Source organism: Mytilus edulis, chromosome 4 (genome assembly GCF_963676685.1).
Source record: "Mytilus edulis chromosome 4, xbMytEdul2.2, whole genome shotgun sequence".
NCBI lineage: Eukaryota > Metazoa > Mollusca > Bivalvia > Mytilida > Mytilidae > Mytilus > Mytilus edulis.
The window spans coordinates 33,112,140-33,139,563 of NC_092347.1; the positions used below are offsets into that span (position 1 = coordinate 33,112,140).

Below are 27,424 nucleotides of genomic sequence, written 5' to 3' on the forward strand. Positions count from 1 at the left end.
CGTAAACAATGGACATTTTTTTTGGGGGGAGTCGAGTTTCGTAAACTACTGACCAACTATCCAACTGAACGACCGAGGACTACCTTAACCGTTTGAATCAAACGTTAGCAATAAGTGATTAAATATGTTCCTTCCGAAACGTTATTATCAACTGCATTATCGACCGAAATCCTTTCAGGGACAGAAGTCATATCCATTAGCAAAATGTGACCAGTAAAATATATCGTTAATTGTCATCAATCGAATATCCCAACATCTCAGAGTGACACTTCTTGTTTTTTCTTTTAAGCAATCATCCATCCCCGTTTGAATCACAATTCATAGAATAACATAGGTTCACTTTTTATGCTTTTTATTTTATTTCTATACAATGTCATTAAATTTAATTTACCATGCAATGCAACAATCTTGAACAAAGGTTTTTCAAATTATTAAAAATCACGTTTGTATATTTTCTTATACATTTTTTTAATAGTAAAAGCAATCGTCTCTTATGTGTTTAAATATTTTGACGTTATAACTAAATTCATGTATTAATATATTGCTATCAAAAGGTAAAAATATCCAATATCCCAACATCACAGAGTGACACTTCTTAGAATAACACAGGTTCACTTTTTATGCTGAATTTTCCTGCTTTTATTTTATTTCTATACAATGTCATTAAAATTTTTTATTTTTTATTTTCTCTATTTTCTGCACAAAAGCTTTATAAGATTTACCATGCAATGCAACAATCTTGAACAAAGGTTTTTCAAATTATTAAAAATCACGTTTGTATATTTTCTTATACAATTTTTTTAATAGTAAAAGTAATCGTCTCTTATGTGTTTAAATATTTTGACGTAACATCTAAATTCATGTGTTAATATATTGCTATCAAAAGGTAAAAATTTAAATTGGTTTAATTACAATTTTACGAATGTCACTAAAATCTGATAAATTTAGTTTAACTCTTCGTTTTGTGAAAATCAAAGTTTTGATCCGGTTTATCCCAGTTTTTAAAAAGACAAATAACAGACAGAAGTATTAAAAGTCGGTATACAAATTGTAATTAAATGGACCAATGTCAAGTGTATTAAGTTTAAAAAAATATTAACATTTATTTAAATAACATCAAGTTTTAACAATATTTGAGTCTTTATCTTATACCATGACCGAGTTGTTAAATGATTGAATCAATGATTTTCTTTCAATGTGTCAATTAATTGTAAGATGAAATGATTACAACAGAGGTCAAGACCGGAATACCATACATTGGACAATTAATGTATCAATATTTAAGATTAAAACATATTGCCTATCAGAGGTTAATTCCTATCAACAACTAGGCCTACATGTAAAGTCTAAAGACAAAAAGTTTTTGATACAAGAGTCTTTACTATAAAAGCGCAGATTTTGTCTGGTGTATGTATACCTTGTTTAACGTAGTGATGTTGTTTTATATGTATCAAAAGGGTTTCAAAAGCACTGTTTCTTTGAATCGGACTAGATTTAATATGTTTGTAGCTCGGTAAAATACTAGATACAGTGTAGCACAGAAAAATGAGAAGTTTAATATTTAGATTTTTACTAATTCAAGGATTAACATGTCTGAATCTTGTGCATTCTGGAATAATAACAGATATGTATGGGAATGTTGCCTATGGAAATGGGACAATTTCATGGGCAGATATACCTTCAGGTTTTTCATATAAGACGGTTAACAATTATGATCCAGGAGGCCTGGAAGGACTTTACAAAATGGCACGAGGTTTTATAAATATGATTCAACCAGATCCATTTCCCTATGGTAAGAGTCTTCTAAATCTACATCTACACCAGCATCACATTTTATATCTACGTCAAATAAAAGCTGTTCCGAAATGTAAAAAGACTTTAGTATTATTTCTTTAATACAATTAAGGGAAGTATAACAAAATCGAAATATTCAAATATTGATATTTCAAAAAGCGAATTTTATAAATAAAATAAAAATAAAAAATCAGAACATACGTTGATTGTCAAAGTGCATTTTAAATATTTTTTATTATTAAATTGGCAATATATTTGAATTGTTTTTATAAATTCATATAAGAAAATGGTATAAAAGTTTTTTTTTTAAATATTTTTTTTGTAAAATTTTCAATACTAGGCTTTAACATATATTTATATAAAAAAGCCTTTAATTCTAAGATTGACAAAACATATTTCTAACTTACATGTATATTATAAATATTTTCGGACGAAATTCTAATTGTTAGGTTAATTTATTTTTGCTTTAAGAAGTAGTTTTTGTGGTCAAATATTTATCGATTAGAAGGACTTACAAAACAGATGAAAACATAACAAACGGAGAATCAAAACTTTTAAGTCGTAAAGAGACCGAAAACAATTACACTAAAATATTTTAAGCGAAAAAAAGACAAAGACTTCAAACAAAACTAAAGACTGAATAACACGAACCCTACAAAAACCGGGGATGATCTGTTAAGTAAAAAAAAAAAAAAAAAAACGATACGAAGACTAAAATTTTGAAACGTCAACCGTGTGTTTTGCTACAAAGTACAGATCATTGATGCCGGAAAAAATTGAACGGTCAAATAAGGTGGAAAGTTAAAGAGATTTTTGGACCAATAAATTCGAATGATTTTGGATAGTAAAGATTGGGTAAACAATTTCGAGAGTAGAATATCCTTAGTATTGCGAACAATTCAAAAATGTTTAAACAGATAGTTTATAGAAAGGTCTACTCCACTTGTGGAGAAAACTAAGTTTTATTTGCTATAAATTTTACCAAATTGGGCAGATATACGTGTGTCTTCAAATTCATTTTCATATTGATGATATCATTTAGAATGTTGTTCTCTTTGACATATTTGAAAAATTTACTATTACAAGATCTTACAATATTTTAATTAAGTTGAACCAAGCTACAGCAATTAAGGCCATTCTGGTACTGAAAGAATTTATGTATATTTTTTTTAGATATAGTGAAAGATGTACTAAGAAGTAGATTCGACATATCAACGCAGTATCAAGAGGTTCGTATCATAAAACAACATTTTAAAAAAGTTATTTGAGGAAACTTATTGAAGGAAAACTAGAGATGCGTTCCTTGAACAGGCAAAGTTTAGCTTATATCAATGTGGCTATTCTTTATAAAGCTCCTACTGTTTTTACGATTTTTCGTTCTTTACTTTCAATTTATTGTTCTTAATGAATGTTTATTTAGAAAATAGCTTATGCAGCACAATACGTTATAAAGAAGTATTAGAAGTATTATCATATAGAACTATTTGAAGGAAAGATGATCTATTCGTAATATCCTGAAATATTTATTTTAAATTTTGTTTTTAATTGTATTATCTTCTTTTTTGCCTTAATTATTGTCTTTTTGAAATTAAAGCGATTATCAATTTAATTATTCTGTCTTAGTCACATGTAGTGTCAAAAACTCTTTATAGTTCATCAGCTAGTCTCCTCAAGAAACCATTATAATCTCTATATCGATCTATTAAACGCATTTCATATATACATATTACTCGATTTATTTCACTTCACTGGGCGGAGTTTAACCGGTTCGCTCATAATAAACCAGTCCATCTATATATAGGTGTTTTAGGATAAACTCATCAATGAGGTGTCCAGTCATTGTTTTGTAAATTCCTTTGGTGACACTGATAGGTGATTAGAAATCAGTAATAATTATAACGGCAATCATCCTTATCACACACATCTTCAAATAGACTGTCCTTATGCAAATTAAAACGTAAGCTCCACCCGATCAGTTGAATTAACATTGGTAATACCTTAATAATTTCAGGTTATAAATGCCAGTATGGGTTTCGGAATCTGCTTTGGTATCGGACTGTTGTTTATTATTATTTTCCCAATATGTGGATGTTGTTTTTGTTGTTGTCGATGTTGTGGCAATTGTCGGCCTGATATGAAAGAGGTAACATAATTTTCTAAGACACTGTTCAATGTTATAGTAGAAATGTATACACGCAAGCTTTTAACACAATGCAAATATATAGTAATAGTAACAGTTGCGGAAAACATTTGACATTTGGAAAAATTTCTCACCTACCTGCAAGTTCCAGACAGGGAAATTTTATGCTTAATGTCGATAACGTAAACAAGGAGAAAGAAGGGCATGACTGTGTACTCACAAATATTAAACTACAAGAATACTTTATTTATTTTCTATAAAATTAATACCAGTATCATACTGATATGAAAGAGGTAACATAATTTTCTAAGACACTGTTAAATTTTATAGTAGACACGCAAACTTTTAACACAATGCAGTAATATATAGTAATAGTAATAGTTGCGGAAAACATTTGACATTTGGAAAAATTTCTCACCTACCTGCAAGTTCCAGACAGGGAAATTTTATGCTTAATGTTGATAACGTAAACAAGGAGAAAGAAGGGCATGACTGCTATCTCACAAATATTAAACTACAAGAATACTTTATTTATTTTCTATAAAATTAATACCAGTGTCATACTGATATGAAAGAGGTAACATAATTTTCTAAGACACTGTTAAATGTTGTAGTAGAAATGTATACACGCAAAATTTTAACACAATGCAGTAATATATAGTAATAGTAATAGTTGCGGAAAACATTTGACATTTGGAAAAATTTCTCACCTACCTGCAAGTTCCAGACAGGGAAATTTTATGCTTAATGTCGATAACGTAAACAAGGAGAAAGAAGGGCATGACTGTGTACTCACAAATATTAAACTACAAGAATACTTTATTTATTTTCTGTAAAATTAATACCAGTATCATACTTTGTTTTTTCCAGATGAATAAAGCCAATGTTAAATGCAAAACCACGGGACTTTCCTCATCACTTATGGTTATGTCTGTATTAATCGCGTAAGTGAACTATTTTTTAGAGAAACTATTGCTTTTAATTGTTCAGACTGAGTGCTGCTATGAAGAAACCGTCTAAAACATTGAGAATTATATTGATCGTATAACAAGGAAAAATCATAACACATTTCCTGTTAACAAAAAGTTTATAAATTACAAAGACAATTAGCAGTGCAAAATGAATTTTGAAAGTTTAAATAAACTGGTGATTGACAACAGCACATAAGGTGTTAGATTAGCCTAATATGCGCGGTTCATCGTATTTGTGCCAAAGTCATATTCTTTATTTGAATAAAAGTTAAGTATTCCGATGTTGCATTAATATTAATAATCGTTTCAGATCTTCAGTCGTATGTGTGTTGATAACTAATGATAAGTTCACTGATGCACTCAATTATGCTGACTCAGCTATAGCAAACAATTTGGACGACATAGACACATATATTAACAATACTGTTACGGTAAATATTAATATATACAACATAATTTTATATATACTTTTATAGTACTAGAAGATTTTATTAAACCGACATTTCTTTTTTTAAATTAAGCAATTTATTGAGAAAAACAAATGAAATAAACTTTGTATGAACATTTTTTTTTATATTTGCATAAAATAAATTAACAAATGCCTTTTAAACTGTCAAGGTGAATTTTTCTCTTCAAAAAAAAAAGTTGACAAGGTGCCAGTCATTTAAAGATCAAGTCATATTTCCTTCAATTTGTGTCAATCAGATAAAGCCTTTGGAAAATCTAAATGGTGGCATTAAAAATTTTTGTGTGAGCCAAAAATTTAAAAAATAAGTTTTTCATTCATGTTGTTAAAATTCTCTTCTGAAAATAAAACTAAAAAAAAACGAAAAGCTGAAAATTAATAATTTCCGATACCATCCATGTCAAGCTTTTTAAAAAACACTTCGAGTAGGTCCAAGAAGGGCTAAAATTTGCCCAAGGATTTGTTCTTTATTAAGGACAAAACGATATAAATTTCACATACATTTAGTAGTGATATTACTATTTATACAGAATAATTACCACATTTCTTGAAGGTTTGAAGTTGTAGCCTTTTTATTATGCATTATTTGAAATGAACATGTAAATTAGATAAGTTTGACCCTTGGAAAATGAAAGAAAGTGAAAATTAATTTCAGTTAAATATTACAGTAAATTCGTTTCGACATGGTCATAAGAACATAGAAACATATCAAAAATAATGATTTTAGGAATTTAACTACGTTGCTGTAGGAATGTACCAAATAGTGAATGATGCATTAACAGCGGATATAGACGGTATGTTAAATAAGGTGAATAATGGAATTAATTGTTTTTTAAATGTAGAAAACTTTCTAGTGTAATTTGAATTAAAATTGACGTTTTCTTCACAGCTCCTTCGAGTTATAAACATGATACAATTGACATCTGTAATTTGTATAAAAACACAATAACAGCTGAGGCTCTGATAAGTGGTTTGTTTAAAATTTATACTAGTTCGTTATTAATCAAATCATATTTACGTAAGTGTCTCTTTTTTCGTGTGTATAATGATATATATATTTTGTCATTATATATTAAAGTGAGGAGATTTTTGCTTGTGAGAGAGCTGTCTACATATTCCATGTAGGTCTCTGGTGGCGACATGTTTTATATGCAATTGTACAATATCTCTTTATCTTTATTTCTAAATTGAACTTTTGGAAATTTCTACCGACACCATCATGTCAAAACATCAGCATTTAAAAACAGTTTCAATTTTCGTTTGGAGATGACCTTTTAATTAAAGCATTTTTTACATGCCGCGCTCTTATTTATTTCAAGCTTTTCTTTTAACAATCTTTACGTTTTCTCAAACTACTCGATATAAAAGGAGCATGTCAAAACAATTAAAAAGTACTACTATGAATGATTTATCTTCAAAACATAGTTTGATTTTATAGGAATGGGACAAATAATGGCCGATGATCTAATGACTAGTCTGAACATAACTCCAGTTTTAGATGCTGTACTAGAACTTGATAACTGTAAGTTATACTGTAATAATCAATCCTTTATTCAAATAGATTTTTAATAATGGATATAAGATGATAACTTAAATAAGTACCAGTTGTCTTTGTGTGGGCTAAAAAATCTAAATCAATTCAGTTAGGATCAATTCCTCGTGAGTTCATACCATAATACACATTTGAAAACAAGTACTCAACATAATTTTCAAAAATGTTATAAGAGTCCGATAAACATACTCAATTTGTTCGCAAATTCATAATTCTTACAATTAAACTGTAGCAAAACATACACAAAACAATTCAAATCAACATCATTTAACTCTTGTTAGTATCGATACATTTTCTACACAACAAGTTCTAAACTATTTGCTTAATAGACAAGAAAGCTAGGATACGGGGTTCCTGGACTCAAAATCAGCGCATGCACAGCAAAAAAAAAAAAAAAAAAAAAAAACACTCAAAGGAAAGGAACTGCGGAATTACAGCTTTTAGATTGTTATTGTTCGAATTAATATTTAATTCAACTTATTTCTGATTTTCATTTGGTTATTTTCCTTGGTTTAGATCCACCAATGGTACAATTTCCTAGTATAGGCACCTAAAGTTCTTTAATGTTTAAAATACTTTCTCTTATTCCTTTTTTTTTTGGTTTGACAAAAACGTTATGATCTTAAAAAACACGTGTTTGAAGCATAATGTAATAAAAAATAAGTACTAACGTCAACAGTATACTAGAGATAAGACACGGGAAATATTTTAAAGAATAAATTCATTCTTTGAACGATATATTTTATACCATTGTCATAGGAAAATAATGAGCCAACATTATATGATTTACAGCACTTCAGGCAATAAAGACATCGTTAGACTTTGCTGTTGGTAACATCACAGAGCTAGAGACTGCAGCCAACACACTGACGTCTGATATGAATACACTATCACAACAAATTCAATCAACGCAATCAGGATGTCAGGCTAAATGTACTGCCGACTGTAGTGCATTCGATGCATCTGTACTGGTTGTATCAATTGATTTTTCTGGTGTAAGTTGTTATATATGTCCACTTAGAAATATATAGATTTGATTACTAGAGAGTTATTAAGGATTTTCTTATCCCAGGCATAGATTACCGTAGCCGTATTTGCAAAACCTGTTTGAATTTTGGGTCCTCAATGCTTTTTAACTTTATACTTGTTTGGCTTTCTAACAATTTTAATCTGAGCGTCACTGATGAGTTTTATGAAGATGAAACGCGCGCCTGGCGCATCAAGTTACGAGACTGATACCTCTGCTTCTAATTGTAAGGCTTACTTGAAAGTACTTTTATATAAAGGGGATCACAATTAAATATTGCATACGTTTTGAGTAAAAATTAGTACTGTATTATTGATTATTCTTATTTATTTGTAACCGATGATGCCTGGCGACGATGATTAAATTACACAATCCATATTTTGAGTAATCATTTGCAGTTGTTCATGGAATTTACAGAACAGTTTACATTTGAAAAGATGATAACTACATTAGAAAATATATGTTTTTCTGTGGTTTTTAATAACAATCCTTGAAGAAAAAGATTCATTGACATTGTCGTTTCGTTTGTAATCTTGTAGCTTCCAGACTTATCAGGTACTCAGAAGTCTATTGACGATGTGGCAAATGAAAATCTGACAGACTTAGTCAATTCAGTAAGTACATAGTTTTAAAATACTCTGAATATGGAACTAATATTCATCCAAAAAGGCAAACCATTAAATTGGTTTCGTAAAATGTAAAGACATGTTCAATCCTGCTTTCTGAGAAGTGTTTCAAAGTCTTTTATTTGTTCATCTATTTTTCTTTTGGACACAGTGTTGACCTCTTTCTTTCGACTATTGTGATTTGTTTTTCTTGTATGAGCGGTTGCAATTTAAATCACCTGCATTGAATGTCATTTGATAAGTTGTAAGTCTTATTTATCCTTAGGTTCAATACCAGTTTGATACTATGGACAGTACAATTGATTCTTCAACTGTCTCCGCAAGAGATTGTAAGTAGTAGTATATAGCATTAAAATCATATGTTACATCAAAAGATGTGAAATGATTATAGAAATTTTCATTTATTTATTATTAATAAAAATATCAACACTTTATGAACATTTAAAGAATAAATGTAAAAAATAAAATACTAATCAAATATACCAGGGTTATGATTTGGTTCACCATACGAGTATTTATTCTACATAAGACTAATCGTTATATATGCACACCCAGCGTTGGTGTTTTTGCAATTTGATACACAGACAAATCTCTGCCTCTTGTATCAACTATGCAATGTGACGAAACAAAATGGTGTGTGCCTTAAATTAAGAATGTAATTAACGCGGATACTACAGCCCCTTCCCGTGATCGACTATCCCATAGAAATTAATGTTGCCTTCATTGAGCTGCAAAATACAAGGATTTAATTATTTGGAATAAGCATGTTATTAATTATTTCATTTATATTTTTTGACATTAGTTGAAAATGTTCCTATATCAATTTTTTATTCTTCTATTACTCTAAAAAAATTTGATGCAAGATGCCAGAAGACATAATACGGAAAAAATACTCAATAACACACAAAAATAACTAAGCTCAGTCTCATCATTCTGTTTCAGCTATTAAGAGTACGTTAGATACCTTTAAATCTACGCTAAACACTATGGTTGACGATTTTCAGAATCAAATTCAAGGAGTAAGTATGAAAGTATATGCATCTTAATTTTACCACTAACTGTTAAATATCCGAAAGTATTTTAATGGATTGATGATTTTGCTGAGGTAAATTTTATATGAAATACTAGAATTTAAAGATTTTGAAGTGGTTCGTGTTGCTCAATCTTAGGTTAAAGATTTTACCGATAATTACTGACATAACGTCCATATAAAGTCAAGTTATATCAATATGAGGTCCTTCCTTTTGGACAGTAGTGCACACATTATAGAATCGAGATTGAAACTTGTATGATACTGTTAATAGCAGAAAACAGTAGAATATTCGACTTAGGTTACTTTTTTCTTAAGTAGCATGCCCCTTCCTTATTTCGTAATTGTATAAGAAAACATAATTTGTATAAAACATTAAGATATCCTTATATAAGAAAAGACAAATGGTCTTGTCAGCACTATATATACAATGAAAATGCCAAAAACAACACACACGAACAATTGCCTTGGTAAAATACATAATCAATGTGCGACATACTGAATAAAAAACATAGAAAAGATGAATATGTGTTTTACATTTTAGGCAGTTGACACATCAACTTTGAAATCAGATGTATCTAATATGATTACACTGGCTAAAAACTATGACAAGTATAGGTAAGAGTGTTTTAATCAAATGCAATAATTGTAGAATTGACATGAACCAATTTTGTCTGCAGTAGCATTCGGACTTTTTGTGATATAACTTTCGTAATTGTATGATGAGCAAACATGCAGATCAGGTGATGTTTACCCCGTGACCTACTAGATTTATGCGCCTGCCTGTGTTGTCATCTCCGAGTTGGTTTCTTAACATCTAGACATATAATATCTAAACTGAAATCAGAATAGCACACTTATATGGTGTGAAAAAGTTGGTGACAATGAAAAAATACAATATATCTGAGGTAATCTCTGATACAGTCCTTGGTTTTTAAATATATTGAATATGGAAACACAATTAATGTAATCGCCGATATGAATTAGATCCCTATTTGAAAATGTCATACACAACATTTCCAATTTAAAAACTAAGAGGCAACTATGCAGATTGACGATAATCAAATATCGAAAATCTATGAAAAGTTTCAAATCAAAGTGAATGAGATAAACATTTTTAAAATTTCCTGAATTTGAAGCTCTTTAAATAAATCTTCATCAGAAATACTCAAATCGTATCATTTGAATGAAATTGATGTATAGTTACGACGAAAAGTTCAATACTACATGTGTATATAACCGAAATGGACAATAGAATAACCAAAGGCGTCTATGATCAACTTTTCCTAATAGAGTTGGAACTTTAGTCACTAAGCATTTCTTAACCTATTAAATATAAAATAAAAACTTCTTTCTTTTTAAATCATGTCAGTACCAAACACTGTCTACGGAGCTGATAATACTCTTGCAATGTGTCTTAAAGATCCGTTAAAACGTCATGACATGGAATGTAATAGACACAATCGCTTAAACAATTTAGACGAATATCATGATATTCATAAACTCGCATAAGATTCGCGTGTTATTGGTTTAAATTAAACTTTACCTTGAATATTGTATCAAATGAATAAAAAAACAGAAGTAGATATTGTTACAACAATTGCTTTTTTTACTTTACAGACAACTATTTAGCTACCCTCTTCTCTCTTTATACGCTCTAGTACCAGTGTTAATCATTTGTGGATTAATAATTGGTTATTATTTTCAAAAGCCAGACGTTAAACCAACAGAGAGACCGTGTTGTTCTTGCTGTGGCGGCAATCTTATCATGGCGTAAGATATTTAAAATAAGGATCCATAAGACAATAACAATCAAAACCAAGGAGTAAACAAAGACTCACAAAACCAGAGGAGATTTACATCAACAGTTATAAATAATAATTAAGAAACAACACGAACTCCACTAAAAACTGGGAGTGAAATCAGGTGCTCCAGAAAGGTAAGCATTTCATGCACCGTATACGGCACCCGTCGTGTTATTTCTTTGTTCAGTTCGGTAATGATGGAAGGTTATTATGACTGAGGAAGAATATCAGATATGATTTCTGACACACTTTTGTCATAATGGCAAATCAGCTCAAGATGGCGACCGTAAAATTTCTTGAGTGATGACCTTAATTTGATTGATTCATAGCCCTGTCTTAGCAACTTTTGAGAAAGCAGTATTCCTCGTTCAACAAAATCAACATACTTTGAGCTAGCTCTAGAGTAACGTATCAATTGAGACACATATACTCCATATGCTGGTGCCGCTGGGATGTTGCTACACAGAAATGGAAATTGACTATAGGAAAATTAAAATCATCGCGTTTGTCATAAATTTTGGTATTCAACCTACCATCAGTAGTCATTTCGAGAAAAAGGTCTAAATATGAAGCAGATTTATCTGTGTCGGTAGTATCTTTAATTTCAAGTTCACTTCGATATATTAAATGTAAGTAATCACTGAATCTATTATTATTAAGAGATAGTACATCATCAATATACCGAAAAGTGAAATTAAAAGACTGGGCTAATTTCTTTTCTCCTTTCTGTACAAGCCCTTGGATAAATTCTGCTTCATAGGAATATTAAGTCAAATCTGTAAGTAGAGGAGCCCAATTGGTACCCATTGGGATTCCAATAGTCTGTTGGAAGACCAAACCTCCAAATTCAACAAATATGTTGTCAATTAAAAAGTCCAGCATGGCAGTGATATCCTCGTCGGTATATTTTTTCCTTGACTCTGTATGATTTTTCATAGTGTTCGGTTTTTCTGCTTAGGTGCTTTAACTTTTTTTACTCAAATATTTTTTTTTTTTTTTAAGTTTTAAACCTTTTCTCTCGCGCGAAACTTTTGAAGGTGAAAATACCATACCACGAGTAAAAACTCTATATTTAATTCAGATTTCACTTTTATACTGTATTTATGTGGATACACCTTATTTTATTATGGATTGTAGTATATGGGCAAAACGTTTTGATTAATTAAAACAAGGATATCTGGTATCGTATGTTTGCCAATGAAACAACCATCCGCAAGAGATAAACATGACGTAGATATGACTGTGGCAAATCGGCCTTACTACCTTTTACCCCCAAACATTTCATTTTATTTTATGACAGTTAACTTGTCTTTTTGTCCGTATAGAATATAAGTTCTAACGTGACATTCATCAAAGCTTTGAGTACACACATGTGAAAAAAGTGAATATATTGATATTATAGCTGATCGTCAACGTCATGGAGATTGTTTCGGTTGTTCAAGTATTATGGCTATCGCTTTTGGTAATATTTATCATCAAGGGCAATTCCGTGGTAAAACCACAATGATTGCAAATTTAGGAATTATTTCGTAAATAAGAAGATTTGATATGATTGCCGACGAGACAACTCTGCACAACATCATATAGAGTTTAACAATTATAGATTATCTTACGGCCTTAAAAAATCATACCCTATGGTCAACTATACAAGGCCACAAAAAAGACAAATGAAACGCTTCAAACGAAAACACTTACGGCCTTATTAACGCACAAAGATAAAATATGATATGAAAAAGAAAGCATTTTTTTTTAATGTTTTTCTTTTCTTTTTGCGATATGATAATGAGTCATCAATTTCGTTTAGTGCAATTGTAATCATGTTTATGATCGGATCTCTACTAATGCTGTTAACTAGCTTGTCGTTTATTACTGGTGGACCTATGGAGAAAATGTGTCAGTCATTCGAAGATTTGACTGTATTTCGTGATGTAAGTATGTTTTAAATTTGCAGTGATGATTTTCAAAAAGTAATTCAAGCATTCCAAATATAAAACAATTATACATTAAAGAGATAGCATCCAAACAATCCAAACAATCCCAGTATTGAGCTAAGGAAGAAATGCACACTTAATGTCTAGGTTTGAAGTTTGAAGATTTCACAAACTCGATCGTGAGTTATTGATTGACCGTTGTGAAATAACTGTGTCAAAGATGATCATTGATAACCATTGATAAGCACAATCCGTTCATCATTTCCTCGAATGTGACATCGCCGAATGTGAGCTATTCGATGGACGCCTAACGTGGAAACAAATTGCTCATCCATCTGTATCATCCCGTTATTTTGGGAGCGCATTCTAATTTTAGTGTATAAGGAGATAGCTGCTGATGGATTTATAACATTTGTACGATTTATTTTTTTAAACAAAAATATACCTAAAAAAATATCTAATATTAAAGTTTTCACTTCTGTGCTTGACAATAACTTCGAAAAAAAACCCACACAAAGTCATGTCAAACTGAACGGGTAGATATACGAGGAGTTACGAATATGAAGGGAAGTGATAGTTGTTATTTGCCGAAATTTTACCTGCGTTAACCGTTTAATGTGATGCGCATACAAGCGCGCAAATGAAGTGATTTTATGGATATCAAGCACAATCTCTCCCGTTAGGGGTTTAGTATTATACCATCATAAAATGTATGAGAAGAACATAACCCGTGTCATGCCAACAACTGGTTTTAGAATAAATGTGTTTAAATCCTATCCAAATATCCTATAAGGAATCAATATTAAAGCCAAAATATGCAATATTTAATGACCTGAAAACAGTATCGTAACTATATCCTTCTTAATAAGTCTGTTTAAAGGTTTTGTTAGCTGTAGAGGTTTTTAATATCCATTTTTAAGATATTTGAAATTGTTTGTATACTACTTACAAAATTTCTAACATTTGTATATAAATGCGTTAGTTACTTATGTTAATGAAATACCGTTTTGCATTGCTATTGCGTTGCTTTTGTAAAGTTTTAATTTTTATTTTTAGAAATAAACATTTTTCAATAAAACATGAGAATGAAATAATAAAAGTTCAGAAACGGGCAATGTCTTATCCATTCGTTTTTTTGATGCGTTTTATTTGATTTTGCCATGTGATTATAGACTTTCCGAATTGATTTTCCTCTAAATTCAGTATTTTTGTAATTTTACTCTTTACAACGCAAAATAAAAGAAACAAGCCACAACAGTTTAAATCAAAACAAATTAGGAAAGCATGACTAAACGAAAGCACCTACAAACGTCATTATTGAACACGCAGTAGGTAAACCTGTACTTTGTCATCGTCAATTTGTACATGTATGATACATCACAGTACAGTTTAAACTCTTAACCACAACCATTCATGATATTGACATTTTATTTCAGTTTGTGGATGACAATGGGATTCCTGATTTTAACTTTGGTGATCTTATTCTAAATGACCCAAACACGACAATAAGCATCTATAACCTGATGATGTAGGTTTTGTGAGGTTATTATAACAACGAAAGTTAAGATTTATTTTACCTGCTAGTTCAGTGATTTGCAAAATTAATGCAACTCTATATAACCAATGTTTAAATTTCATAATTCGAATATGAAGACAAACTAAAATCACAAAAAACAAAACACCGATGAAATTGGTTGAACTCAAAAGCCAGACCAGGTCTGTAAACATATGATATCAGCCTGAATGTTACAGTCTATTTTTGGTAATATCTATTTGACGTGGCTCGGTACTCAATCATTCCGTCGTTTTGGTTGTGCTAGTATGGTTAATGTGTTGTAGTCTTGTCATTTATTTTGTGCTTTGTCTTTATGCCTTTTTGTTTTTTCTTTGTTGATATATTTGTTTGTTTATATAGACATGATTAAGATCACAATATTGATTACTGTACCCCTATATTGACATTTTTACCTATAACGTTGGTTTGTTTCGTTCACTTATCGTTGTCAATAGTATCATGATAATGGAATTTTATGCGACGGTCATACAAGTTAAAGGTTTAGTTAGCTATAAAACCAAGTTTAATCCATCATTTTCTACATAAGAAAATGCCTGTACCAAGTTAGGAATATCGCATCTGTTATCCATTCGTTTGATGTGTTTTAGCTTTTGAGTAGGCCATTTGATTAGTGACTTTTCGTTTTGAATTATCTCGGAGTTCGATATTTTTGTTATTTCAATTTTTAAATTACTGATAAGACGACTAATATGGTATCTTAAGATCTAAGACTGCGAAATAGAATCTAAAGACCTGAAGAAAATATGTCCCTTGTGAGTTAAAACATAGACAAATATACATAGTCACCACGTGTAGTCCTTTAACCAATCACATCTCTATAAATCTATAGGAGGTAAGATAATATAGTATATATATATAGCTACTGTTGCCTTTATTTATAAATATAGTCATATTTTTGTCATCCTTAAAGAGATAAATGTTTGTTTGATTTAATAGAGGATGCAGGACAAACCAGGCAGTGTTTACTCTCCTCCATCTTGATAGGTTGATAAAGATCGACGAATCTCTTAATTATACACAGGTAAATATGTGTTGTTGATAGTTTGTTCTATCAATGTCAATAAAAAACAAAAATCATAAAATAGATAAAAAGTTCAAATGATTAAAGATTACAAATACAATGTACGCTAAAATTTGAAAGAAAAATGCATTTTCCCTTTTCAATCTAATATGAAAGGGATGCAGTTAATCGCACTTTAGTACAACAAAATAACGATATATTTAGATAATATGAACGTGTGGGATGATTGCAAATGATTAAGCTAAAGTATCAACCAAGAAAATAAAGAACAAGGAAACAAGGAAACAAGCAACTATATGCCATCAATAATGAACAAAATCCTTTCAGTTTAGTTACCAAGTTACAAGGTTTAGGATAACAAAAAGTTTAACAATACAACAGATAAACAAACGCACACAGTAATATTAATTTCTTCACAACTTCTGAGTAAACGACAATTAATGAGCTGACAATTTAGTTTGCAAAACAATATATTGCGAATTATTTATATTTTTATTTAATATAAGCTATTCTATATTTTACAGTATCTTGGCAACATTGAATCACAAATTGCTTCTATAAGTAGTTCTATAGACATAAGTAGTTATGAAATTTTATCAAAAGACTTGGAAGATGCTCTTAACTCCTTTGCTACTTCCGGTCTTGATGGCATTGATTTTGCACAGATAAATGAAACGGTAAAAATATCTTATATGTCATTTAATTGGTATAATTCGATTTGATTTTATTCTGGGAATGCCTGCAATTTGTGCAGTAACTGCAAAGGGTAATATAGTTGTTAGTTTTCAAGCAAACTTCACTTTTAAATTCACCCAAATACTTAGCATATTAATCTATTGTAATAAAAAATCATAATATCTAATAAAATTTGTAGATTTAGCTAACAAGGTTCTTATATTTGTATAAAGTAACATTTGTTTATAGTGGAAAGTTATTTTAACGTTAAATAAGCTACAATTAAAAATTGCTTGCTAGTCCCTCTCTGTGATTACCTTTAGAGAACTTTGGTTCATTTCCCAATCAATCTATCATGAAGGGAAGATAAATGAAACGTTATTCAATCATAGTCTTTTTCAAAAATGATGAACGGTTCTTTATATTGGTATGTAATCATTTTAAACGTTTCAAATTTATGAAATTATATTCGTACATCAATGTTTTTGATACACCAATAACAAAAACTAAAATATATTGAATTGATACATTTTGTAACTATTCAAATTAATATCAGAAACCTAAACTTAATTATAAAATAATGAACCTGTTAAAGGGAGACAATACTCGCATAACTTTTTCGAATTGGCACATAATACAACGGAATGTCACTCTTGCATACAAATGGCACATCAATATATTAATTAACTGTGCAATCGCGCTCCACCTTCAATGATGATTCTAAATTATAAATATAACCAAAAGTTGTTAATCTATAGATAGTAAAGACTAATGAAATATAACCCACTGTTAAAATATTGCTTTGCATTTTTTTCAGTAAAACTTCCGCAGTAAAATGCTTGAGACACTTGACTTTCATAGCTCATAATTAACGTTTTTACACAATATTTAAATAAAGTAGCTAAAGATTATTCGCTTCTCAAAGTGTAAGACGCAATAAAAATCGTATGATTGCACCATCTTACCCAAAAACAGATTTAATTAAGTTCTGAACATTTCGACATTTCTTCGTTAAAACCGGTTTTAAACAAATCACAAGTACGTGTTAAGATCCGACTAAATACCCATATCCCGATATCGTCAGGTTAATTTGCTAAAACACTAATTAAGATATTTATCAAATTATATATAGTAAAGATACCTTATATCAAAGTTATTTTTTTGTATATGCCGTTTTTGTACCGCTTGTCTAGTATTTTTGTTGTTACGGCTTTAATCGTAGTTATCATATGATTTTATATAAAAAAAAAATATCCGTAATTGATGAAATATTTTATAATAATAAAATGTTTCCTTTTTTTTTTAGTTGAACCAGACTGTTACAACATTCAATATGACCTCAGTAATTTCGACGCTTACAACAATAGAGGGTCTGTGTTCTTCGCCTATTAAAGTAAGCAGGTTACAAGTGTTTGAGTTGCAACTCAAGTTTAAAGGTGTCAAACAGAAAATCAAATTCAACATGTTATTTAATCAAAAGCGAAAGTTGTTGTACATGCATGTACATGTGTGTATTGGATGTATATTGTTAAAACAATATGTGTTTACGTACATATTACTTTTTCGGCAAGGCTGCTTTGGAATTGATAGATTCTTAAACATAGTCAGTCAGTGGTAACACGCATAAACAAAAAGCACTGAATTTTGGGCAATATGAGCACACTCAAATAGGATGCTGAAGATGCTTTTGAAAGGCAAGTGTATCCCGCTAGGAATTTTAGTGCTTAATTTAAAAAGAGGCTAAATTGTATATGATTTGAAATTATGGTTTTCTTCAAATTGCAGCCGTTAATAAAAAGTGCGTTATCTTTTATCTTTGCATACTATATATCTTGAAAAGTTAAGGAGCATGTAAACTTTGAATCTGAACAATTATCGAAGGTCAATTTTCCGTTGCAGAAACACTGGACGGATCATATTAACGATTCGGAAACACTGAGAGATGTAACAATACCAGCTGTTACGACAGCACAGGTATACTATTTACTGAGTAGTTAATTATCTATAATGCTTCACTTATTAATATGAACATTATATATAGTATGATTCAAAATGTGAAAGATAGCCACCAGAAGACCACAGGGCGACAATGTCATCAAGTATGAAACACTTTATGGCCTTAAACAATAAGAAAAAGCCATTACGTATAGCAAGCTATTATAGACCAAAGTAACAAAATTTGTACACCATTCGAAAGTAAACACATACCACATGCGATAGAAGGATACTGCAATCTTACCACATTTCCTTTTTTTTTAATACAAAAGCATGTAATAAAATTAAGAACGGAAATGAGGAATGTGGCAAAGAGACAACAACCCGACCATAGAGTAGACAACAACTGAAGGACACCAATGGGTCGTCAATGCAGCGTGAAACTCACACACCCGGAATGGTCCTTCAGCTGGCCCCTAAACAAATATGTATACTAGTTCAGTGATAATTGACGTCATACTAAACTCCGAATTATACTTGTATACTGAAAAAGTGAAAACATCACAGTTTTACAATACATTTCGAGTAAGACATGTTTGATCAGATGGTTTTACCATTCCATATCCATGGTTCTTAAAATTAGTATATAGAATTTATTTTGTTGGTACTTTTCATTATATTTTGCCAAGTGAAGAACCTATTGTTGAGGACAGATCTTGGGTAAACTAAGTTCAATTATTTCAATCATGAATAACATGACACTATTTAAAGATTGACATAATGTACAGTCACTTGGTTGCTTTAACTATTATATTCTCGTGGTTAAGTGGCACATTGACGTTTCCTCCAACATCTCATTTTATTCATGTTCTAATTCAGAGTAATCTTCAAGCATCCATATCTGTTTTAGAAGGCTTAGTCCAGACCGGCATAACAGTAAGTTAAATGTATTAATTACATTGCGTATTGAAGATGCGGAACTAACTTTATGTTACTCTAGCTCGTTGAATATATATTTGATATTGACAAAAAAAACAGAGGTGTTAGGGTATAGAAATTGACGCCAAATAAGAAGCCAATTGTGTATAGAAAATAAGATTAAAAACAAAGATGTAGAAAATATCTTTGTACATTTCAAATTAAAATCACTCCTCATAAACAGACATCAGCATCGCTCATATGGATTTACATGGAACTCTAAAACCCAATCTTTTTAAAGCCAGGTGATTACTAAGTAAATAAATATATAGAAACGACAGGTCTTTAGAGCATGTTTGATAAAAATAGGGAGATAATAAGCATAGTCAACTTTAGTCAAGTTTGGATGATAGTTATTTTTCAATTTCGTAATTTCAGGATAAGATCAATGAGGTTTTGATAACAGCACGGAATGCTGATGATCAGATTCAAAACAACATGACTAGCATCATATCACAGGTAAGGAAAATATTAAAAGTATGTACACTACTGTTGACTGAACTAAACGAAATGAATATAAAACAACATACTAGATTTCTTTATACAAGTACGACGAAGGTTTTTATTATTTGATTGTAAACCGTTGGTAAAAGGACCATACTGTATGTGGGTATGTTCCAGACCATATGAGTATTTGGACCGTACGCGTACGGTCCGGACCATATACGTATACTCGTACGGTCCGACCATACGCGTACGGTCGAACCGTATGAGTATACGCGTATGGTCCAGTACGAGCTAACCATACATGTCATCATATGGGTTAAATTTAAACAAACGTTTATCACAATCTTTTTTTTTTTAGTTTTACAAATTGTTATTATTACAACTAGATGGTTTAAATGAACAAACAAACTATTGAAATTAAATAGTTTTTTAATTGTATATCTGAATCCTATATATTTTGGGACTCTCACCCAAGGTGACGCTTGCTTCCACAAGTAACGTAATTTTTTTACATTTAAATGTTTGCAGTTTATGCATTTTCCTTTGCATTTACATTTTTTGGTAAAGTTGCTAAATATTCGAAAACAGTTGTTCTCTCACATTATATTTACTTCCGATATCTTCAATTTCAGTGATCTTATTCAATTCATGTTAACTATTACTGATCGACATACTTTATACAAGAGATTAACAGATTTAAATAGCGTGAATCTGTTAAATAGTTAAAATATAAAGTTTTTATTTCAATTACAATTGCACTTTTTTATAACAATTTGAGAGTTACGTTATGTTGATTTGTTATAAGCATTTGTATTTAATAAACTTCACCAACTTCTTAATATTAGTCAGACCGTACGCGTACGGTCCGACCGTATAAGTATTTTGAAAAAGTACGCATACGGTCCAGACCGTACGCGTACGGTCCAAATACTCATACGGTCTGGAACAGGTACATTGTAATTGAATAAATAAGAACCATTAAGAAATCAGCTGTAAGGTACAGTTCATATATTCTGAGTTTTACTGTATTCCCGTCATGTAATGTTGTCATTTTAGCGGTATATTTAACATTGTCATTAAGCGCGAAGGTTTGGCTAGCCACAAAACCAGGTTCTGTGTACACAAGTTTGTCAAAAAGAAATGAATAATGTCAAAATGTTATAATGCAATATTATTTTGTAGACTGCAGACAATTTTAAAAATCAGTTGTTATCATACATTGACTCATACATCGATCAAGTACGGTATCTGGTATGTATTAGTATAAGTTGGAAATGAATTAAACTTTGTACATATGAAACTTGTATAACTTTTTATGGTTCGAATAAGCTTAATATCCAGTGTCATATGATTTAATATAAAATTTGAAAATTCTAACAAAATCCATGAAAAAACATGTATGATATACATATCATGTAGTTAAAGATACCGACCATGCAATACCCTCAGGTAAGCAAAGGTCGGTAAAACCACCCTCATTATAGTTAACAGGAAAGATAATATTTCTCCTTGTCCCCACTTATTTTTCTAGAAATTATAATTTGAAATAGTTAATCTATTTAATATGTGTTTTAAAAGTTATCAATATAATGACACACATTTAATTTTACATTTCATTTATATTTTTAAAGATATATAATGAATTAGCAGCGTGTTCACCAATATGGAACCTTTGGGATTCTTTGACAACAACTTTTTGTAAATATACAATCGATCCATTGGTAAGAATGTCAACTTAAAGCTTAAAGTTATTGTTTATATTACGATAGCAGAGGACAAAAATCTCGTATTGAAGTTATGGTTTGCAGAATCTGATAAAAAAGACTTCACACATATTCTGGAGCTAAACGATTGTTTGCCTTATAATACGTAATTATATATTATTACCTATTCTTTTTATAATCGACACTCTTCTATTTAGTTCGCTTTTACTGCTTTCTCTCTTAATCCTTTCCGTTCCACACTCTCCCTCAGACTCTCGCTCTGACTGTCAATTTCACTACTCTCTCTTTTACTCTCTTACTCTGTCTCGGTAGCATTCTGTCTAGGTCATGACTCGCCCCAACTCTGTCTCGCTATCACCATATATCTCTATGTCCCTCTCATTTTCTCACTCTCTTTCTGGCTCTTTTACCTGGTCACTTTCTCTCTCAAGAAGTCTTTCACTGTCACTCGCTCTTTCACTCACTGTGTCGCTCTCGCTCTTTCTCTCACTCGCTGATTGTCTCACTCTCTCACTGTCTCCCTTTCTCATTATCTCTCTTTCTTCCTCCCTCTCGCTCCCTAACTCCTTCTCTCACTTTCTTCCGCTTCCTCTCGTTCCCAAACTTACTATTTCGCTCGCTTGCTCCCTCCCTCGCTCGCTTGGTCCCTCCCTCCCTACTCTCTCTCTCTCTCTCTCTCTCTCTCTCTCTCTCTCTCTCTCTCTCTCTCTCAAAGGCAGGGAGAGAAAGCAAGAGCCAGAGAAAGTTTGAGGTCGAGAGAGAGAAAGAGTACATATCCTTTTCAACAGCAGTCTCAAAAGATTATGCACTATTGCTATAGTGATTTGCTAGGGCAGTATTGGTTCTACTCCGTGAGGGCTATGAATGAACATAGTCCATCGGGGAGGACACTACTGCTTACCAATATCTTGGAAAGTTGGACATCTTCACCTTCAGTTACCTTAATTAGGTACAATCTATGGATGTTTTTAATTGAAACTTGTTATCTCACTAGCAATAATGTACGCAGTGGTATTTGATAATTTGATAATTTACATTTCAACTTTTTTTTTAAAGAAATCTTTATTTATTTAGTTTGCCTTCAATTTATATAAATGTTGACCTCTCTATATTTTTTTCTCAGTTTAATCGATTTGAATATTTCGAAATTTTCGAAACGAATATATTAAGGAACGGTTACGTCAATGGTAAAGTTTAACATGACATGTTTTGGATTGAAAAATATAACACGATAACATAAGTGTCGAATGAGGAGAATCAAGATTTGGGCTAAGAAAAAAAACCGATAATTAACACTTGCAAAAACATCAAAGACGAATATCTGCCATGTAACCTTCAATTTAAGCAACATGAACCTGCGTTAGAAAACGGGGAAGAGCTCAATGTGCTATTATCCGAATTATTGACAAAGTGATATTGGCGATAATTGTTTTTTGAAAAGATGACTTCAAATGCAACTTTATTACATAAACAACCCTTGGAATAGTAGCCCTACAAATGCAGTAATCGTCCGTATTGAAAGTCTTCGTAGAAGGCATGATGAGTAGAACGTTGTACTTAATGACAATTAGAAGATTCGAATAGTTCTAAAGAAATGATGTAAAATCATTAAGATTAAAAAGGAGGTCGCAAATGTCGGGAAAATGTCATAGAGATATTCAATGAATATTACAAGAAACAAAAATCACGAATAAACAAAAATAATACTCACACAAAAGAGATTTTTAGATGGTGTTTCTACACTAAGTCTTAATACTCTGTATTTATTTTGTTTATCCTGTAATCCGACAGCTATTCTAGAGTTATCAGCTATTCATTTTAAAAAATATATTTATACTTTGTGTTGTCTTGCTTCCTTCACGTGCAAACGGTAATGCTAACATTAATGTTTACGTAACACGTCATTGTGTGTATCCTCTCCACGATCCGCGTTTATCATTATTGATTTCTATAAAAAAAAAAAAAAAAAACATGGATAGAATTAAATTAAATTTTAGGTTCGTAACAACAATCCATCTTCTTTTTTTTCGAATTTGATATACCGAAACATAATTATAAATTATAACCGGGTGTGTACGTACATAAGTATTACGACGGGTAGCACACGTAGACACGATATGTTTACCCTTCCAATTCACATAATATCACCCCCTGTTTCTGGTGGTATTTATTAGCAGTTTTTGTTTTGTATACTGGTTGTCTATATGTATTTTGCCATATCAGTATCATTTTGTTTAAGTTGTGAGTTGAATATCCATCTGGTATATGTTGCCTCTCATTTATTAATTCAGTATTTATACATATTTGAATATTAACTAGTATTCAACTATCGAGATTGATATACTGATTGAACAGCACTGAGAAAAAATAACAAAAATACAGAACTACAAGGAAAATTCAAAACGGAAAGTCCGTTATCAACTGCGCGAAGAAATTAAAAGCTCTGACGCATCAAACGTACTATGGAAAACGTCTGCTTTATTCCTGACTTGGTACACCCATTTCGCTATTCAACTTTTAAAATGAATCAAGACTGACGACTTGGTAAGAATATCGATTTGCTGACTTCCGAATTTATTTATTTTTCATCACTTAATTCATTTTAATACATTGTGGCAGTATTACTGATTCACAGATAAAAGTCTTACAGTTATTGGTGTCTTATTGGGCTGAATTAAGATAAAATTAATTTTTGTTTTACAATTTGTTTTCATACATAACTATAAATGTTTATGTTTCAGAATGGATTCTGGTTTGCACTAGGTTGGGGATTATTTTTTTGCATTCCTTTAATTATTGTTGGGATAAAACTGTCAAATTTCTACAGAAGGATGAAAGATAAACCTGAGTAAGTTACTTGAACTCTCCTCTAAACTAAAACGGTTTCCTCTAATTAGATATAAGAAGATGTGGTATGAGTGCCAATGAGACAATTCTCTATCGAAGTCACAATTTTTTAAAGTAAACCATTATAGGTCAACGTACGATCTTCAAAACATGCTACCTGCTTTCTAAAGAGGATTTCTGGTAGCAAAAAGACAGGAATTAAAAAGCGGTCCACAAAAAATATACCTTTAAAACGCCCATTTCAAAATATGAATTGCAAATAATATCCATACATCTATATATACATGTAGATCATTTTTTTGATTCCTGAAAAACCACGAGAAAATCATTGAATTAAGCACTAGTAACAAACAAACTGCAATGTATAAAAAAAAATACGATGAATCAATCTAAATTTCAGGAGTATTGTTCATGTAAATTATATCTTTATTATGTAATGACAGTTTAATGAAGCATCGTTGGTTTTATTCTGCCTTTAGGGAGAAATTCCTTTTTTTTTCTTTGTTTTTCCTTTTCTATTTTGAAGTGTTGCTTTTGGATAATTTATATACATGTAAACAGGTCTTAAAGTTCATATAACAAAAAGTAAAATCACAAAAATAACGAACTTCGAGGAAAATTCAAAAAGGAAAGTCTCTAATCAAATGGCAAAATCAAAAGCACAAACACAACAAACGAATGGATAACAACTGTCAAATTCCTGACTTGTTACATGCATTTCCGTATGCAGAAAACGATGGATTAAACCTGTTTTTAATGCTAGCTGAATCTCTCACGTGTATGACAGTTGCATCAAATTTCATTATATTGACACCGATTTTATTTTACATAGACCGAATACTCATGCTTAATGTTTTGTTCACAGACCGAGAAAGAAACATGACGATGAACCACCGCCACCTTATACAGAGAAAGTTGAACTTTATGATGATGCAGTGACCAAAAATCAAGTAGCATCCTTTCAAATAATAAGCTTCTACGAAAAAAATCATAACAAAATAATAGATAGAGATATGAACAATTGGCCAATTTTTCACCATCAGAGGTATATAATATGCTAGTAATATATTAATGCATGTATATAAATAAAAACAGAAGATATTGTGCATGGGACATGTAAAAATACGCCAAAAGGGCAAAAAAACACCATGAATTGAAAAATATGTTCTTAACTAGGCGAAAAAAGAAGAAAACTAATGCTGATTTTAGATTGTTTTGCTCCTCATTTGGTATTTTGCAAATAGCCGTCTTATTGAATGAATTCAATGAAACCACATCGCATTATCTTTTAGTCGATTGAAAACCGACATAACTACATTTGATGTTCATTTTATGACACCGAATATGTCTTTTATTTAATTCTAACTTCTTCTCGTATTGGTGTTTTGTTGTTCTGTTTTACCATTTTTTTAATTTGTAAAACACTTTGAAAATTCAAGGTTATAATAACCTTGTCGTTTATTTTGTTTTGTATTGTCTGAAGCTGGGATTTTTCCTGTACAATATATATTATTATCTTGAAATAAGAGGATGTTGTTTGAGTGCCAATGAGGCAACTCTTAATCCAAGTCACGACTTTCTGTTTATCACATTTGGTTGTTGTTCTTGTTTCGTTTAATTTCTGGATCGTTTTTTTGTTAAAATTGTAACTAAATGTGCATTATTTTATATTTGTAATACTTAGAATAAAACTATTTTATTTCATTTTAGATCAAACAAGGTATTCCCAATGTATCCAACAATGGACTGACAAAAGAATGATAAACTGCATTAGATATGTGAAAAATTGAGACTTAGTTCATGTTTTATTTGTATAAAGTGTTATCTTCATTTTATGTTTCTGGTGGACTATTAAACCATCGGAAAACTAATAACTCGGTAGTCCATGCTTCAGCACTTACATGATTAAAACATGTCTTTCTCTAAGTCTCTGTTGATCAATTTATAAATTATTTGGAAAGACTATAATTCCTAAGGACAAAGTTGACCTAGGACAGATATTTCCATTTTGTTCACATACCTCCTCAAGTATACTGATTCTTATACATCCTAGGCTTTCAATTTAGTTTGATTTTAATTATGAAATTTTGTTTTAAGTATGGGTCAATTTCTTCATGAAGCAATAGGAAATAGGGTACAATTGAAAAATTTATAAATCAGGCAACAGATCAATACCGGATCGAAGATCGCATCACCATATTGCTTGAATCTTATGAATCTACCAGTTTTTTATGGTAATGAAAAACGTTTGCGGTTTTGATTGCAGTCGTCACTTCTCTAGATCTCAATCAGCAGCTTTTGGTCTTGAGCACACCTCTCTTGATGAATGACCATGTAAGCGTGTAACGTATCTATTAAGAAAAGTAAACGCCTATTGCAGATGTTGTAACTGATCTATCTGAAATCACGCTTGTCATAGATCATAGATTCTAGTTTGATGTCATGTATCTGTATCAAATTAAAGATAGTTTCTGTATCATAAGTTTAGGTTCATTTTGGATATATAAGATGCAAGCAATAACCGAGATATGAGTAATTGAATGCCATGACATCATAAACATATCTGAAAGTGAATTGAAAAAATTTGGCAAGATGTTTTTTTGTTTTTGTTTTTATGAAATATGCTTCATATGAATACATGTATACGAACGAGTCGATTTATAGGGGTGTATATTAAGTTCCCATACGAATACCGACTGTTTGTTGAAAAAAAATCTACCCAACTCAACCAAATTTTGGTGGGGAAAAAATCCAGCATTTTCATGAAACATTTGGTACAAGTGATTTCCTATTAATGTATTTTAAAACTATTCTAAAAGTCAAATGTGGATATTTTCGTTGTCAGTTCCTACATGTATGTCACAATAAGTTCAAAATGA

At 30.8% G+C, this 27,424-nt stretch overlaps 1 protein-coding gene across 1 annotated transcript; it reads left to right on the forward strand.

Moving 5' to 3' along the window:
- The first annotated feature begins 1,333 nt into the window (after positions 1-1,333).
- On the forward strand, positions 1,334-26,471 carry LOC139519489 (prominin-1-A-like). The gene is made up of 26 exons (XM_071311601.1): positions 1,334-1,792; positions 2,968-3,023; positions 3,806-3,937; positions 4,805-4,878; positions 5,216-5,336; positions 6,099-6,165; positions 6,810-6,893; positions 7,716-7,918; positions 8,490-8,564; positions 8,842-8,905; positions 9,519-9,595; positions 10,151-10,224; positions 11,227-11,379; positions 13,216-13,339; positions 14,779-14,870; positions 15,855-15,939; positions 16,464-16,616; positions 17,921-18,007; positions 18,514-18,588; positions 19,429-19,485; positions 19,906-19,986; positions 21,157-21,225; positions 21,606-21,695; positions 24,440-24,546; positions 25,411-25,590; positions 26,256-26,471. Exons 1-26 carry the CDS (start codon positions 1,546-1,548, stop codon positions 26,293-26,295), a joined length of 2,667 nt encoding a protein of 888 aa, XP_071167702.1. The 5' UTR covers positions 1,334-1,545; the 3' UTR covers positions 26,296-26,471.
- The last annotated feature ends 953 nt before the right edge of the window (positions 26,472-27,424 follow it).